Source organism: Physella acuta, unplaced genomic scaffold, assembly GCF_028476545.2.
Source record: "Physella acuta isolate Inbredline_101_S28 unplaced genomic scaffold, ASM2847654v3 ptg000511l, whole genome shotgun sequence".
In the NCBI taxonomy this organism is placed as follows: Eukaryota; Metazoa; Mollusca; class Gastropoda; family Physidae; genus Physella; species Physella acuta.
Window position 1 is genome coordinate 44,098 of NW_026732030.1, and position 12,732 is coordinate 56,829.

At 37.0% G+C, this 12,732-nt stretch overlaps 1 protein-coding gene across 2 annotated transcripts; it reads right to left on the minus strand.

The window, feature by feature from the left end:
• Positions 1–717: 717 nt before the first annotated feature.
• On the minus strand, positions 718–5,516 carry LOC131944867 (RING finger protein 145). Of its 2 annotated transcripts, none has more exons than XM_059305743.1 (3): positions 5,439–5,516; positions 4,052–4,257; positions 718–3,807 (listed from the first exon to the last, which is right to left on the minus strand). In XM_059305743.1, exons 2-3 carry the CDS (start codon positions 4,218–4,220, stop codon positions 2,000–2,002), a joined length of 1,977 nt encoding a protein of 658 aa, XP_059161726.1. In that variant the 5' UTR covers positions 4,221–4,257; positions 5,439–5,516; the 3' UTR covers positions 718–1,999. The 2 variants fall into 2 exon arrangements, with proteins under 2 accessions (XP_059161726.1, XP_059161727.1); XM_059305744.1 differs by having other exon boundaries at positions 5,412–5,502.
• Positions 5,517–12,732: the final 7,216 nt, after the last annotated feature.

The window sequence follows — 12,732 nt, forward strand, 5'->3', positions numbered from 1 at the left end:
TTGATTTAATAAGTCCTCTGTAACATTGATCCAATAAAGTCCTCTGTGTAATTGATTCAATACAGTCCTCTATGTAATTGATTCAATAAGTCCTCTAATGGTAAAAGAAAAGGTCCGTGTTTAAGTCAGTGACAAAGTCTCATGTTGCAACATAATTCTGAATTATGAAACAACAACCTAACTAATGTACATTCTTGAATCAAGAACTAATACAATTAGAAATCTTTGGCTCATATTTTCCTGGACTATGCCCATTTATGTGTCTTTGACCTAGCTTTGAAGGAGACGCCTTATTCTGTAAATCCTCAAGGAATTAGCCATTATTTATGCCATTCATAAACTGTGCCAGTTTATATATATATATATATATATATATATATATATATATATATATATATATATATATATATATATATATATATACACGTATATACACACATGTATACACACATATACATACATATTTATATATGTATATATATATATGTATGAATATATGTAAAATACTATATACATACAGCAGGGTGTAGATGGTAATGTAAAATATTTTGGTAAGGCCTGGTTGCAAACAGTTGGCCAGGAAACATGCCTTTAAGTCTAGCAATAGGGGAAAACTTCAAGATTTGTTTTGCTTTTTCTACTGTGTTGATGATATATTTTATATATGAAAGATCTAATCATAATATACATGGTTCATAGATTTTATTTTTTCACAAAATGTTACACTATATCATAAAAAATGTCTGACATTTTAATACATGGGTAGATGAGAAGAGGTCTTAGACTAACATAAAGAAGTCAAAATAAACAACCTGGATCACATAGTTCAAGCTTGATAATATGCACAGTTCAATTTATGTATGAAAAATTTAAAAAAAATTGGTAATTTAAAAAAAAAACATAAAAAATTAGAATACTTACAACAACAAAATCAAAGAAAAATAAATTAAAAAATGCAGAATGTATAGGCCTCCTTCTTAAAAATGACAATACATCTTTTAAAGCTAGTGCTGTTGGTTGGAGTTGTTGAGCCTAGTAGAGACCAATTTTCAAACAGTTCTCTGATTCTCTTGGTTGATCTATTCGATCCATAACACTAATCTTCATGGCTAATTAAAATTATGGCAGGTACCATTCAACAATTATCACAGGATTATACTTGGCTCATACAACCTAAATACGTGCACCACATGGTTTGCTAAAATAATCACATACACTAAATTTTAGTGAAACCACACTTAATATAACTGAGTCATAGTATTGTCAAAGAAATCATGTAGCCAATTACATTGTTGAATTTTTAAATAACTGACCTTTTTCAGTATTTAAGTTTGACTTAAACAAGCGTCAATGAAAAACTATTCTTCAATTAAAAAAAAAAAGGCTAAAAAGAACAAAAATGCAACAAGATGAAAACAGAAGATGATAAATTCGTTTTAAAGTTTTACACAAGGAATGGTCCGTGTTATCTTCTTTTATTACATTATTATCTGTGGTGTTTTTGTTTTTATAATACGTTTTTGAACTGTTACAAAAAGAATCATAGCTTGTTTAACTATTTCTCATATAAATTGATATGGCAAGATTTCAAAGAACTTACTTTGAACATAGATGGCACCCATTTTTGAGAGATTCCTTATAGCCTACACAAGATGTAAGCAAAGTAAACAATTCTGGTATAATATGTGGTATGAAACATTTTGTCAGTGTGAAGCATAGCAGTTGATTATGTTTTGATTATAGTACAACTCCCCTGTACTTTCTGCTGTCCAATGCTATAAATTAGCCTAGCCAGTGCTAGTTCTAATGAGGTAAAAGTATTTAGTTTTTTTCTCAGCGTAACCTGGATAAAAACTTAATTTATGCTTGCACAGGTTAAAATTAATGTCACAAGGCAAATGACTAGATAGTTTTGTGCACTTAGACAAAAAAAAGTCACTGAAATGCAGTTTTTCCTGTATTGCTAAAGAAGAGAAATATCTGTGTTGGGAGAAAGAAATTACTGATCAGCCTCAGCCAGTGCTGCATCATCATAATCCTCATCAAAGCTGTCCACCTCAAGGCTGGCACTGGAACTACTGGAGCTGTCGCTGCTGTCCTGTTTGTGCAGCTCACCTTCCCTGGCCTCTCCCTCCCCGCGCTGGGTGGCGCCACCATCATCAGCTGGTGCTGGGTTCTCATTGGAGCTGGGGTTGACCTGGTTGTTGGCCAGGTCCCTGTGGCACATGGGACAGGTCTCCTTCACGTACAGCCACTTCCTTAAACAAACGCAGTGGAAGAGGTGCTCGCAAGGTGTGACGCAGGCCGTCTTCATGTCACTGTAGCAGATAGCACACACATCATCATGCCGGGATAACTGCTCCTCTGATGCTAGCGGAAGCGACTCCACTTTTTTAGCGGCTTCCCAGCGCAGGAGGAAGCTCTTCCATCCACTCTGCAGCCTCTGCCAGACATTAAAGTAACAATGAACAATGAGAATGATAGAGTTGATCCAGCTCCATTCTCCAATCAGGGATTCCTTCAGGCCAAAGCAGACCACAAAGACAGCAACAATGAACTCCATTACTCTGGTGACAGCCCTGGCACAGTAGACAACATCGTCTAGTTTCTCCCAGGGTTCCGGGCGCATGAAATCATACATGAACAACAGGTAGACGACAATGGACCCTATGACCTGCACGGAGGTGAGTAAACAGCTGGAGACTATGACCATTAGCCAAAAATCCATCTCAAAATACTGGCAGATAAAATATGTCATGTACAACGGAAGTATCCAGAGCACTGTACACAACGCCACAGCTTTGATATGCTTGAAGATGCTCGGGTTATGAGAGGCGCTGAGTGCTAGCAGGACAGGGTCCACTATCTCGTACATGGACTGAATGAGTGAGGAAGCCACGATGAATAACAAAATGCTCATCAGGAATGCTCTCTGTATTGGCTTCAGCTCTAGAAGATCCGTCTGCACGGCTATGAGTAGCATTGTAAAACCTTCCGTCCACCCCCTCATGGTGTCGTGTTCAAAAGCGTCCAGGCCCTGCAGGTAAAGTTTGGTCAGACACAGGACGGCGCAGGATGCGTAGGTTATTGTGACGCACAAGGCCAGGAGGCTGACGGGGGTGGCACAGCACTCACCCATGCTGGCCAGAAGAACAACCAGCCAACCCTCCTGCCAGATGCCAAGGTTGTCTGAGTAAACATACACGTATATCTGGGTAAGGAACATCAACCCCCAAAATAGCAGCAGTTGTACGGGTAAAGCCATGGTCCGCCAAAAGGATAAGGCAACAGGAATAATTCCAAATATTCTAAAGGATGCAACTGCCATGCTGATTCCTTCTTTACATATGTCTATGATATTGCCAAGATTATTGAATATACAAAACAGGATGAGGAGAATCGTGTAGATTGTTGAAAAGTCATGAACCAGATGCAACTCAGCAACAGGAAACCCCATCAACCTCGCAACAACAGGCAGAGCAAAGGCAAGCAGAGTGAACTTGACCCAGTTTTTAATCTCCATCAGATAGGCTACAATGGCAGCAATCAAAACCTGTGCAAATATGTGCAACACCAGGCGCTCTATCTGCTTGCGGTCTTCCAGCAAGGCAGACAACCCCGTCTCAATAGTTATGTTACTTCTCTCTGCTATGTCCAGCTCCTCATCGTATTCCAGCTTCTCAATGGACACGTAGGTTTTAGACACCAGCCTGGCACAGGCCATGAGACCAGCACAGACCAGGTAGATGTAGAAGGTCACCAGATGTCTCAGTGGCAATGTGGCAATAGCCACTGCTATTATTAGAGCTGGAAAAGGCAAACAAAGAATTATTCATCTGCTTTTAGTGAAAATTATTCAAACTTTACTGCCTACACTATGAAATTTAAATGTAAAATTTAACATAGCATCTAACTCAATGCTTTAGGTTTTATAAAATACTTAATAGTAAATTCTTTAAAAATTATGAAATCCTGAAATACTATTTTAAGAGTAAAATTTTCTTAATTTTTTTTTTTGCATGTTCAAGGCCTGATAAAAAAAAAATCTTACCCATATAGTAAGCAATAGTGACAATAAGCTCAACATCATCAGAATGGAGCTGGATGGTTGTATGTGGATTGGTGCGGAACCATACTTCTATCAGGAAGAGTGCAGGAACCCTAAGAATTACACTCACAGTTGTCTCCAATGATTCTTGAGAGATTTTCAGAGGATGCATTTTCAGTTGGGCTTCTCACTTACTACAGATGTACATTCTAGAAGAAGTAATACAAAGTTAATTGAAATATAAAATTAATTAAATATATAGTTGTACTACAAAGTATCACATCAGGGGTGTCACAGGGCGCTCTAAGGAGCCACTGGTTATTACAATACAGCAGGGGTGCAGTGTGCGACCCCAGGTTCAGTTCAAACATCAAAAGTAGTAGCCAACTGTGTTCCTGTTGCAGAGTGAAAATTATTTTTTAGTCACAGAAATATTCCCAGAAGTATTCTCAACAGCTTCCCAAAGTTTATGGCGATCGGGTATAAGGTGTAGTCTAATTCATAAAAAATCACACAGAGAGAAACACCCACCTCCATTCAATTTTATGTAGGCCTAAAGATAATGTGGTTTTATTTTACAAAGTGGCCTAATAGTTGTACAGTGGGCTCAAATTAAATACTATTAATAGGTGCACAATGGGCTCAAATTATCCTTTTATAGCTGCAAAATGGGATAAAATTACCCTATTATTACTATATTAGCCTTATTCTTCTGACAAAACTGTCTGTAACAAGTGATCGACCAGTTGCGCTTCAGGTAAGTGGTTGAGGATTCACAGTAGGGTCCTATAGTTATAGTATGACTGTGAGTACTAGTCTATAAGAAGTTATTTGTTAAGTATAAAATATCTGTTTAAAAATCTACATTCTACAATCTGAATCTACACATTAATCTAGATCTAGATCTAGGCCTTAACAACAAACATTTAGATGACAAGAAATAACAAGTAGCAATTCAATTGTAGATCTCTAGGCACAACTCCCGTCTCTAGAATTATGCAAATATTTTTTAAATTTATAATGGTAGGCCTATATACTAGATACTATAATAAATTCTTAAATATAGGCCTAACTAAATACTATAGTACAAAATACTAAAATTTCTAAAATAGGTAAATAAATCATAGTGTACGTCGAAAGTGTAGTACAGCTAGTCTGGACTAGAATCTAGCCGGCCTAGGCCTAAATATTTAAATAAGTAGTAAATATTAAATTAAATAATGGCCTAACATTCAAACCTTGACATTAACTTATTTTTAATAATTATTGGGCCTACCTAATGAATAATGACACCCATAAATATTAAATAATAAATAGTAGATCTATAACTGAGTAGATCTAGGCCCTATTATTTATACTTAACTAATTAAATGCCCTAGAAAATTATTACAGATCTATTTTTAAAAGCAAAAGTGAGGATAGATCAAGTTGTTATAAATTCATTTCCACTAAAGAATGAAAGTATGTTTAGTCTGTTCATTTGATTTCAAATGGTTTCAACTTTAGATCTAGATCTATTTATTTCCGGCTATCGGGAATTACCCATTATAATCTTATAATTGGATTTTTGTCCAGTTTCGCGATTTTACTTTAATATTATTGTGTTTTAAATTCCCATTTTGTAATATTATTGATTCATAAACTGATGAGCGTCAGCGGCATAAATTGTGTTTACACTAGCTAAACATAAATAAGATTCTAGATGGATCTAGTAATAGTATTGGTTTTATATAGGCCCACAGAAAATACTTTGATTTTCTGTATACAAAGTTTCTTCCAAACATCTGGGGGGGGGGGGGGGGGGGGGGGTGTTATTGAGGCAGCAGAAACACAGAATAGCCGCAGTGGCGCCGCTAGGTCGAGTGTCACCCGGTGCGGCAACTCATGGTGTCGCCCCCCCCCCCCGCCATCAACAAAGGAAAAAGATATATATATATATATATATATATATATATATATATATATATATATATATATATATATATATATATATATATATATAGCTTTAAAGGGTTCACAGATAATAGTAAACATAGTCGATTATTAATATTGCTAGATGTTGCACTATTTTCTCATTAGTTATGTCAAACCACTCCCCGCCCCTTGTCGGGATATTCAATTTGTACTACAAAATCATTCATTGAACTGGCAAAAAGCATATCTTTTCTATATGATTTTCATTTTTTTTTTGTGTCACCCGATAAATGGTGTCAACCGGTGCGGTCTGCACCCCCGCCTCTGTGTATAGGCTACCATAATGCTAAATTTAATTAAAATTTGTTTTCTAACATTGTTTTTTTATAATGCAAAAGTGTGACGTCGCACCATCTGAACCCCCCCCTCCCCCTCATCACACACCGTCACAAAATTGTGGACCCCCCTCCCCCCTACGAGTGTGACGTCATTTATGGACAACCCCTAATATGATTTTACATTCGCAACCCAAATCCTTGACTTTATGGCTGTTTATAGATCTGCTTTCAAGTGTCTATGACTTTTTTCAACTAAAATTTTCCCCTTGGTTTTACCTCGACATTTTTACCCGCTGACCTCATTTTTTAAACTGGTGAGAACCATGTACCACGTGGACCTGCAGTTACGGTTCACGAGCTGCTCTTGTTCTTAAGTTAGGGCCAGTGTTTCTGCCAGACAGACTTTTTTCTCCGGGGTTGGGGGTGGGGCACTTGATATTTTCCGGGGTGGTGGACCAAATTTTCAGGGGGGGGGGGCGGACTCTGACTAAAGTATATATTTTCGACTTAAATCCCCCCCCCCCCCGATAAAAATGTTAATTAAAAAAAAACAAAATAAGATATATATTTTTAATAATTTATTTGAAAAACAATAAATGACAGATGTGCATATTATGACAACAATCTACAATACAATTCTTTAACCTTATGTTTCAAATAAGTAACACTTTGAAATTTCGCACACCATTAGAACAAAATTTAATTATTTTAGTTTCCTTGTTTTTTTTTTATGGATGAGATTTTAAAATATGGTGCAAACATTCTAGCCTACACCATTTTACACATAGGCCTACACACCATTGGCAAATAAAGGGTGTATATTGAATCGTGTTTACTCTAACACTACACTATGTAAAAGAAAATGGTAAAATGTGCATACAAAATAATACAAATTAAAACAAACAAAAAAATAAAATAAATTAAATACACTGGCTGATATTATTTGGTAAAGATCCACAACAAAAATTATGAGGTTGTAGTTATACTTTTAAAGTTTTTTTTTCAAATAAAATCTAATTAATATGGTTTATTTTTTTCTTTTCGTCGATGCATGTAACCTACAGGTAAGAATTTTTAATTGATTATTTTAAAATGTAGGTCTAGACTAAAAAGTAGAAGTTGAAGATTTTGTTTTTTAATCGGCCCAGCAACCGAAAAATATTTACAACATACAAACTAATTACCAAGATAATTTTTACATGTGAGCTGCATAATAATAGTTTACAAAGGATATTTTTTAAAAAATGATTCTAATATTCAAATGAAGCATTTTTAAAAACAAGTAATAAAAAAATAAGACAAAGTAAATCAAATTAGAATTTTGAAAATTCCATCACCTTTTTTTTAAAAAAAATTTAAAAGGTCCATCCTCTACTTTTGGTAAAAGAATGAATTTCTGTATTTATATACATTATTATACACCTTTATCTTTTTTAGAGAGATAAAATATAAAAATGAACTTTTTTTTGGTAAATATATATTTTTTTAGTTCATAAAAAAATTAATGGAAAAATATGACAAAATGAAAAAAAAAATCACCTTTTTTTGTAAAGGTTTTTTTTTTGGTCAGTCTTTTACTTTTGGTAAAAGAATGAATTTTTGTATTATTATGTAATTTTTTTAGGGAGAATAAATATAAAAATGAAATTTTTTTTTTGGTAAATATGTCTTTTTTGGTTCACAAAAATTACACAAATGAGAACAATAAAGAAGCATATTGAAATTAAAAAGCAATAAAAAAATATGTTACATAAAATTAAAATGAAAACATTTGATTTTATTAATCTCAGACAATTTTTTTACTTCTCTCTATGTGAGAGATGTTTTTTTTAATCAAATTGAAATAAATGATTGTATTTTTAAATTCTTTTTTTTTTTTTTTTTGCCTATACATTCAAAGTTGCATTAATAAATAAATGTATCATCAAACTTGATTCAAAATAAATTACACATATAAATTGCTGGGAAAATACTATTTCATTAGTGGCAGGAGGGACTTCAATAAACAAGTTTGGGGATTATAATGCCAGGCTTAGTGAATCTAAGGCAGGGTATTGTGAGGATTGGGATAGGAGGTCTGGGGCGGTGAATCTGAGATAATGATGTGCAGTTGGTTGGCATATGGGTTTGGGTTTATCCGTGGGTCAGGGCTATTTTGTGGGTCCGGGTTGACTTGTTGGGACTGGCTAGGGTTGACTTCTGGGGCAGGATGTACATGAGCGTGAAGGGGAGGGCTATGGTTGGGGTGTGGGGGAGAGTTGAAGTTTAATTGCTGGGGAGGGCTATTGTTGGACTGTGGGGAAGAGCTAAGGCTCAATTGAGGGCTAGGGCTTAAGTTTATTTATGGAGCAGGGCTTTGGTCGTACTGTGGTGCAGGGCTTAGATCCTGTTGAGCAACGTGCCTTGGGGCAGGGCTTAGATCCTGTTGAGCAACATGCCTTGGGACAGGGGCAGGGCTTAGATCCTGTTGAGCAACGTGCCTTGGGGCAGGGCTTAGATCCTGTTGAGCAACATGACCGGGATCTGGCTGACGGGCAGGGCTGGGCTGAGAGTTGGGAACAGTCAGGGGATCATCGTCGGGATAAAGCAATCCATGTTCGGTCTGGCCCTCATCAGGATACAGTGTGAGGTAATACAAGTAGTGGATGTGCCACAGTGGACACTCTATGAACTGAGCGTGACTAAAGCTGTGGCCCGTGAGTAAAGTCGGATCTTCAGGTATGGGCCAAATGGCCGAGGCCTCATCAGATAAGTCAATAGGTTCTTCGTGCTCGTTGATAAAAGCCAAGTCATTCAGCCTGGATAGCTCGGCGGCCAAGTGAATAATATAGCGTGTGTCCGTAAATTCGTGAATTTCATTTCTTGCGGCTATGTCCAGTGAGGTTAATTCGGTGTCATCCTCGTCCGTCCAGCTGGACGTTTCAGACGAGCTTCGAGACCTGGTTGTCAACCAAAGAGAAGCCATTTGGTCGGATACGATTTCTACTGTGGTGTCGAAGTGATCGTTAAGTAAGTTGTTGCTGCCTAAAATTAAGGGGTCTGGAGGATGACTGGAAAAGTCGATGCTACCTAAAATAGGGGGGTCAGAGTGGTCGCTGGTCGAAATTCTGCCTAAAATAGGGTTGTCTAAAACCTCGCTGGGTAAGTTGATGCTACCTAAAATGGGGGCGTCTCCAGTATTGCTGGGCAAATTCATTCTGCCTAAGATAGGGACGTCTAAAACCTCGCTGGGTAAGTTTATGCTGCGTAAAATGTTCCTTGCATCCTGATCGAAAACGTCCTTGTCCTCATTGTCCATAAAGTTATCTACGTCGTCGTCAAGTGGGACCTCAATGCCGTTGTCATGAAAGGGCGATGAAAAGCCAGAAGCTTGATCCGTTTCTGGAGGTGAAGTGCTGGCAATACTGTCGGAGCGTCGAGGTTTTGATCCAATGACGCCCACGAGCGAGGACCTCGATGGAGGTCTGTCGTCTGCTGACAGAGCCAGGTCGTCAGCGTGGCTTTCGAAGGCTACTTCTTGGCTGAACTGGCCGATACTCCAGTTTCTGTTGGAGACGTCATTGGCGCACCAGTTGTGTACCGTGTCTTCTCTGGATAGATCAGCATTTTCATCGTGAATAGTGGCTTGATCAGTTTCAGGGTAGTCAAGCATCAACTGATTTCTTGTGTCATAGTCAGGGACAACCCGATTCGTGTCAGTGATGTTGGGGACAGTTTGGTCCCTTAATGGATAGCCAGAGACCATCGGATCGTTAGGGACCATTTGATCCCTTGCAGAGTAGCCAGGTGCAACCTCCCTTGCAGGGTTGGCAGGTGCAATCTCACTTTCACGGTAAACATTTGTATTCTCCCTTGCAGAGTACATATGTGTATTCTGATGACTGTGAAGTTCGTCCCATACTGAACCAGCTAATTCTATATCTTGAGAGTAATGCCAGATGTCATAAGTGGTGTATCTCATTTGATCGTCGTCTGGCTGTACATGTGTGCTGGCAGCATTGTGAGCGTCTGCTGAAGCCTCAGCAAGGTCACGTGAGGTATCGCTGGAGCCACTCATGACCTCAACACCATAACCACTTCCGCCCGGCTCAGAAGACCTAATGGTAGTGTCGAACAGTCCCATGTGAACACGTAGATCTGAAGGTGTCTCCGCGTCCTGTGGGTGGTCTTGTTCTGGTGTGCTTTCTTCAACAGGTTGAGAAGCTTCTACGCTGGTAGAAACCACTGGGTCTCTCTGAGCTAGTGTCATTGACTTGTCAGCATCACGACCGGACATGTCAGCCGACGACTGATCGTCTGGACAGCTCGAGTTATCTCCACTTGTCTGACCACATTCAGTATCTTGATATGTAGCTGAGTATTGGGTTGGAGTTGTCTGCCCACCGTCTGTTTCATCAGTATAAGAACTTGATGATTGTGTTTCTTTGGTGCTGTTGTTAGCACTTGCCATTTTGATTATTATTTTAAAGTGAAAATGTCACAACAATGAATGTTAATTTGGTGTTTTTTTTAAAGTTTTTTTTCAGGCAACAACAAAAATAATTAGATCAAAGTACAATAATGTACCCATTTACACTCCCCTGACAATCCATTTGCTTGTGTTTCTGTAAATAAATGAAAATAATATAAACATTACAACTCACACCATAACTAGCGTGTAATTTGGCTAAATTTCAGTTTCACACCGAGGCTTTAAGTTTCAAATAATGAAATAAAAGGGGACTTAAAGATGGCGTTGTTGTCCATAAATGATTCATAGAGTGAGGAGGTTCGGACTCACAATGCATGACGGTGAGGATTGAGGTGTGGGGGGGGGGGGGGGGCAGAGAATGTGACGTCAGTTTTCTATCCTTAAACTAACTGAAGTTTTGGCAATTATATCACATTAATAAACAAAGATTATCTTGTATATCTTACTAAACCCTGATCAATGTCTAATCTAGACCAAGCTCAGCAAATTTTTGAAATATCCATTTAAAACAAAATATAGTTAGGTAGGTGGTGGCTGAAGTGTGACGTCTCTTTAATGTGGATGAGGGGGTGGAACTGACATTTTGTGACTATGAGGGGAGGATGTGTAAACACCGTCTAAAGTTTAATAACGCCATACACGTTTATAAAGTCGTGAAGTTTAAACAAAAGATATAGAATCTAGGCCCAATGCGTCAAGGCTATAGACGCTTAATATGGTACACAACAATGCACTTTATCTTTTTAAAATACCTTTCCATCATTTAACAATAAATAAATAGCAAAAACCGTGGTAAAAAATATTCGACATCGAATGACAAATGCGCCTTGTTTAAAGCTTTAAATAAATTTTCACGTAATAATAAACACAATCTTATAAAAAAAATAATCAGCACAAATCACATGGATAGAACTGTGCCTTAAAAAAACTACAATTTGATGTTTGTCACACTCATAAAAGGAGTTATTTATGGATAACATCATTTTTTCTTTATTTTATCAGAAGTAATAGGAGAATCACCCCCAACCTCACCACCTAAACCCGATTTTAATTGATTGTAGGAAAAAAAGTCACAGGAAAAAAAAGTCACAGGAAAAAAAGTCACAGGAAAAAAAGTCACAGGAAAAAAAGTCACAGGAAAAAAAGTCACAGGAAAAAAAGTCACAGGAAAAAAAGTCACAGGAAAAAAAGTCACAGGAAAAAAAGTCACAGGAAAAAAGTCACAGGAAAAAAAGTCACAGGAAAAAAAGTCACAGGAAAAAAAGTCACAACGCTATATTTGCATGATATTTGTTAATACTTTTATGTATTAAATATTTAGAGAGTGCAAATTAACTTAGGATTAATTAAATGTAATGTAATGTGTTTAGGCTGTATACGCATAGGAATGTTTATAATTCATCTAAAAATATTTATTATGAAGTATGTAGATTGTAATTATTTTAAACTTAAGATTGGTAGCATTTAATAGAATGTTCTAAAGTCCACGGTTTTCATCGTGTTATTTTTAAATATCATTAAATTACCGTGAAATGGTAAGTTCATCTGAATTGCTGCCCTCAACTCATGGCAACAATAGTTATGTTTAGTTCAACCACCTTTACTGCCCACACGTATCACGCTCATTACATAACAAAACTTAGGATCAAAACAGAAAGCCGACAAGGTTCAAAGGCTGTCATTGACGCATAACGTCAACAACACAAAATATGTTCGGACAATGCCTACTGAGGAGAGGCCGACCAGAGAATAGACTACGGCAAAATGTGCCTAAATATCTTTTATAATTAACTTTTCTACCGCGTATTTAACTAAATACGTAACAAAAGTTGAGATTGTTGTGTTAATTATCTTAGAATATTTTTACTTACAATTGTTATAAATCATAATGCTTTTAACGTCTATAATAATTTATGCTATCAAAAAATACAACCCACAACAATAAACATACACAATTTTAC

Coding starts and splice junctions, on each gene's coding strand:
- LOC131944867 (XM_059305743.1), bottom strand. CDS start 4,220: ATGCATCCTCTGAAAATCTCTCAAGAATCATTGGAGACAACTGTGAGT. Junction 3,808..4,051: donor CACTATTGCTTACTATATGG/GTAAGATTTTTT, acceptor TGCCTTTTCCAG/CTCTAATAATAGCAGTGGCT.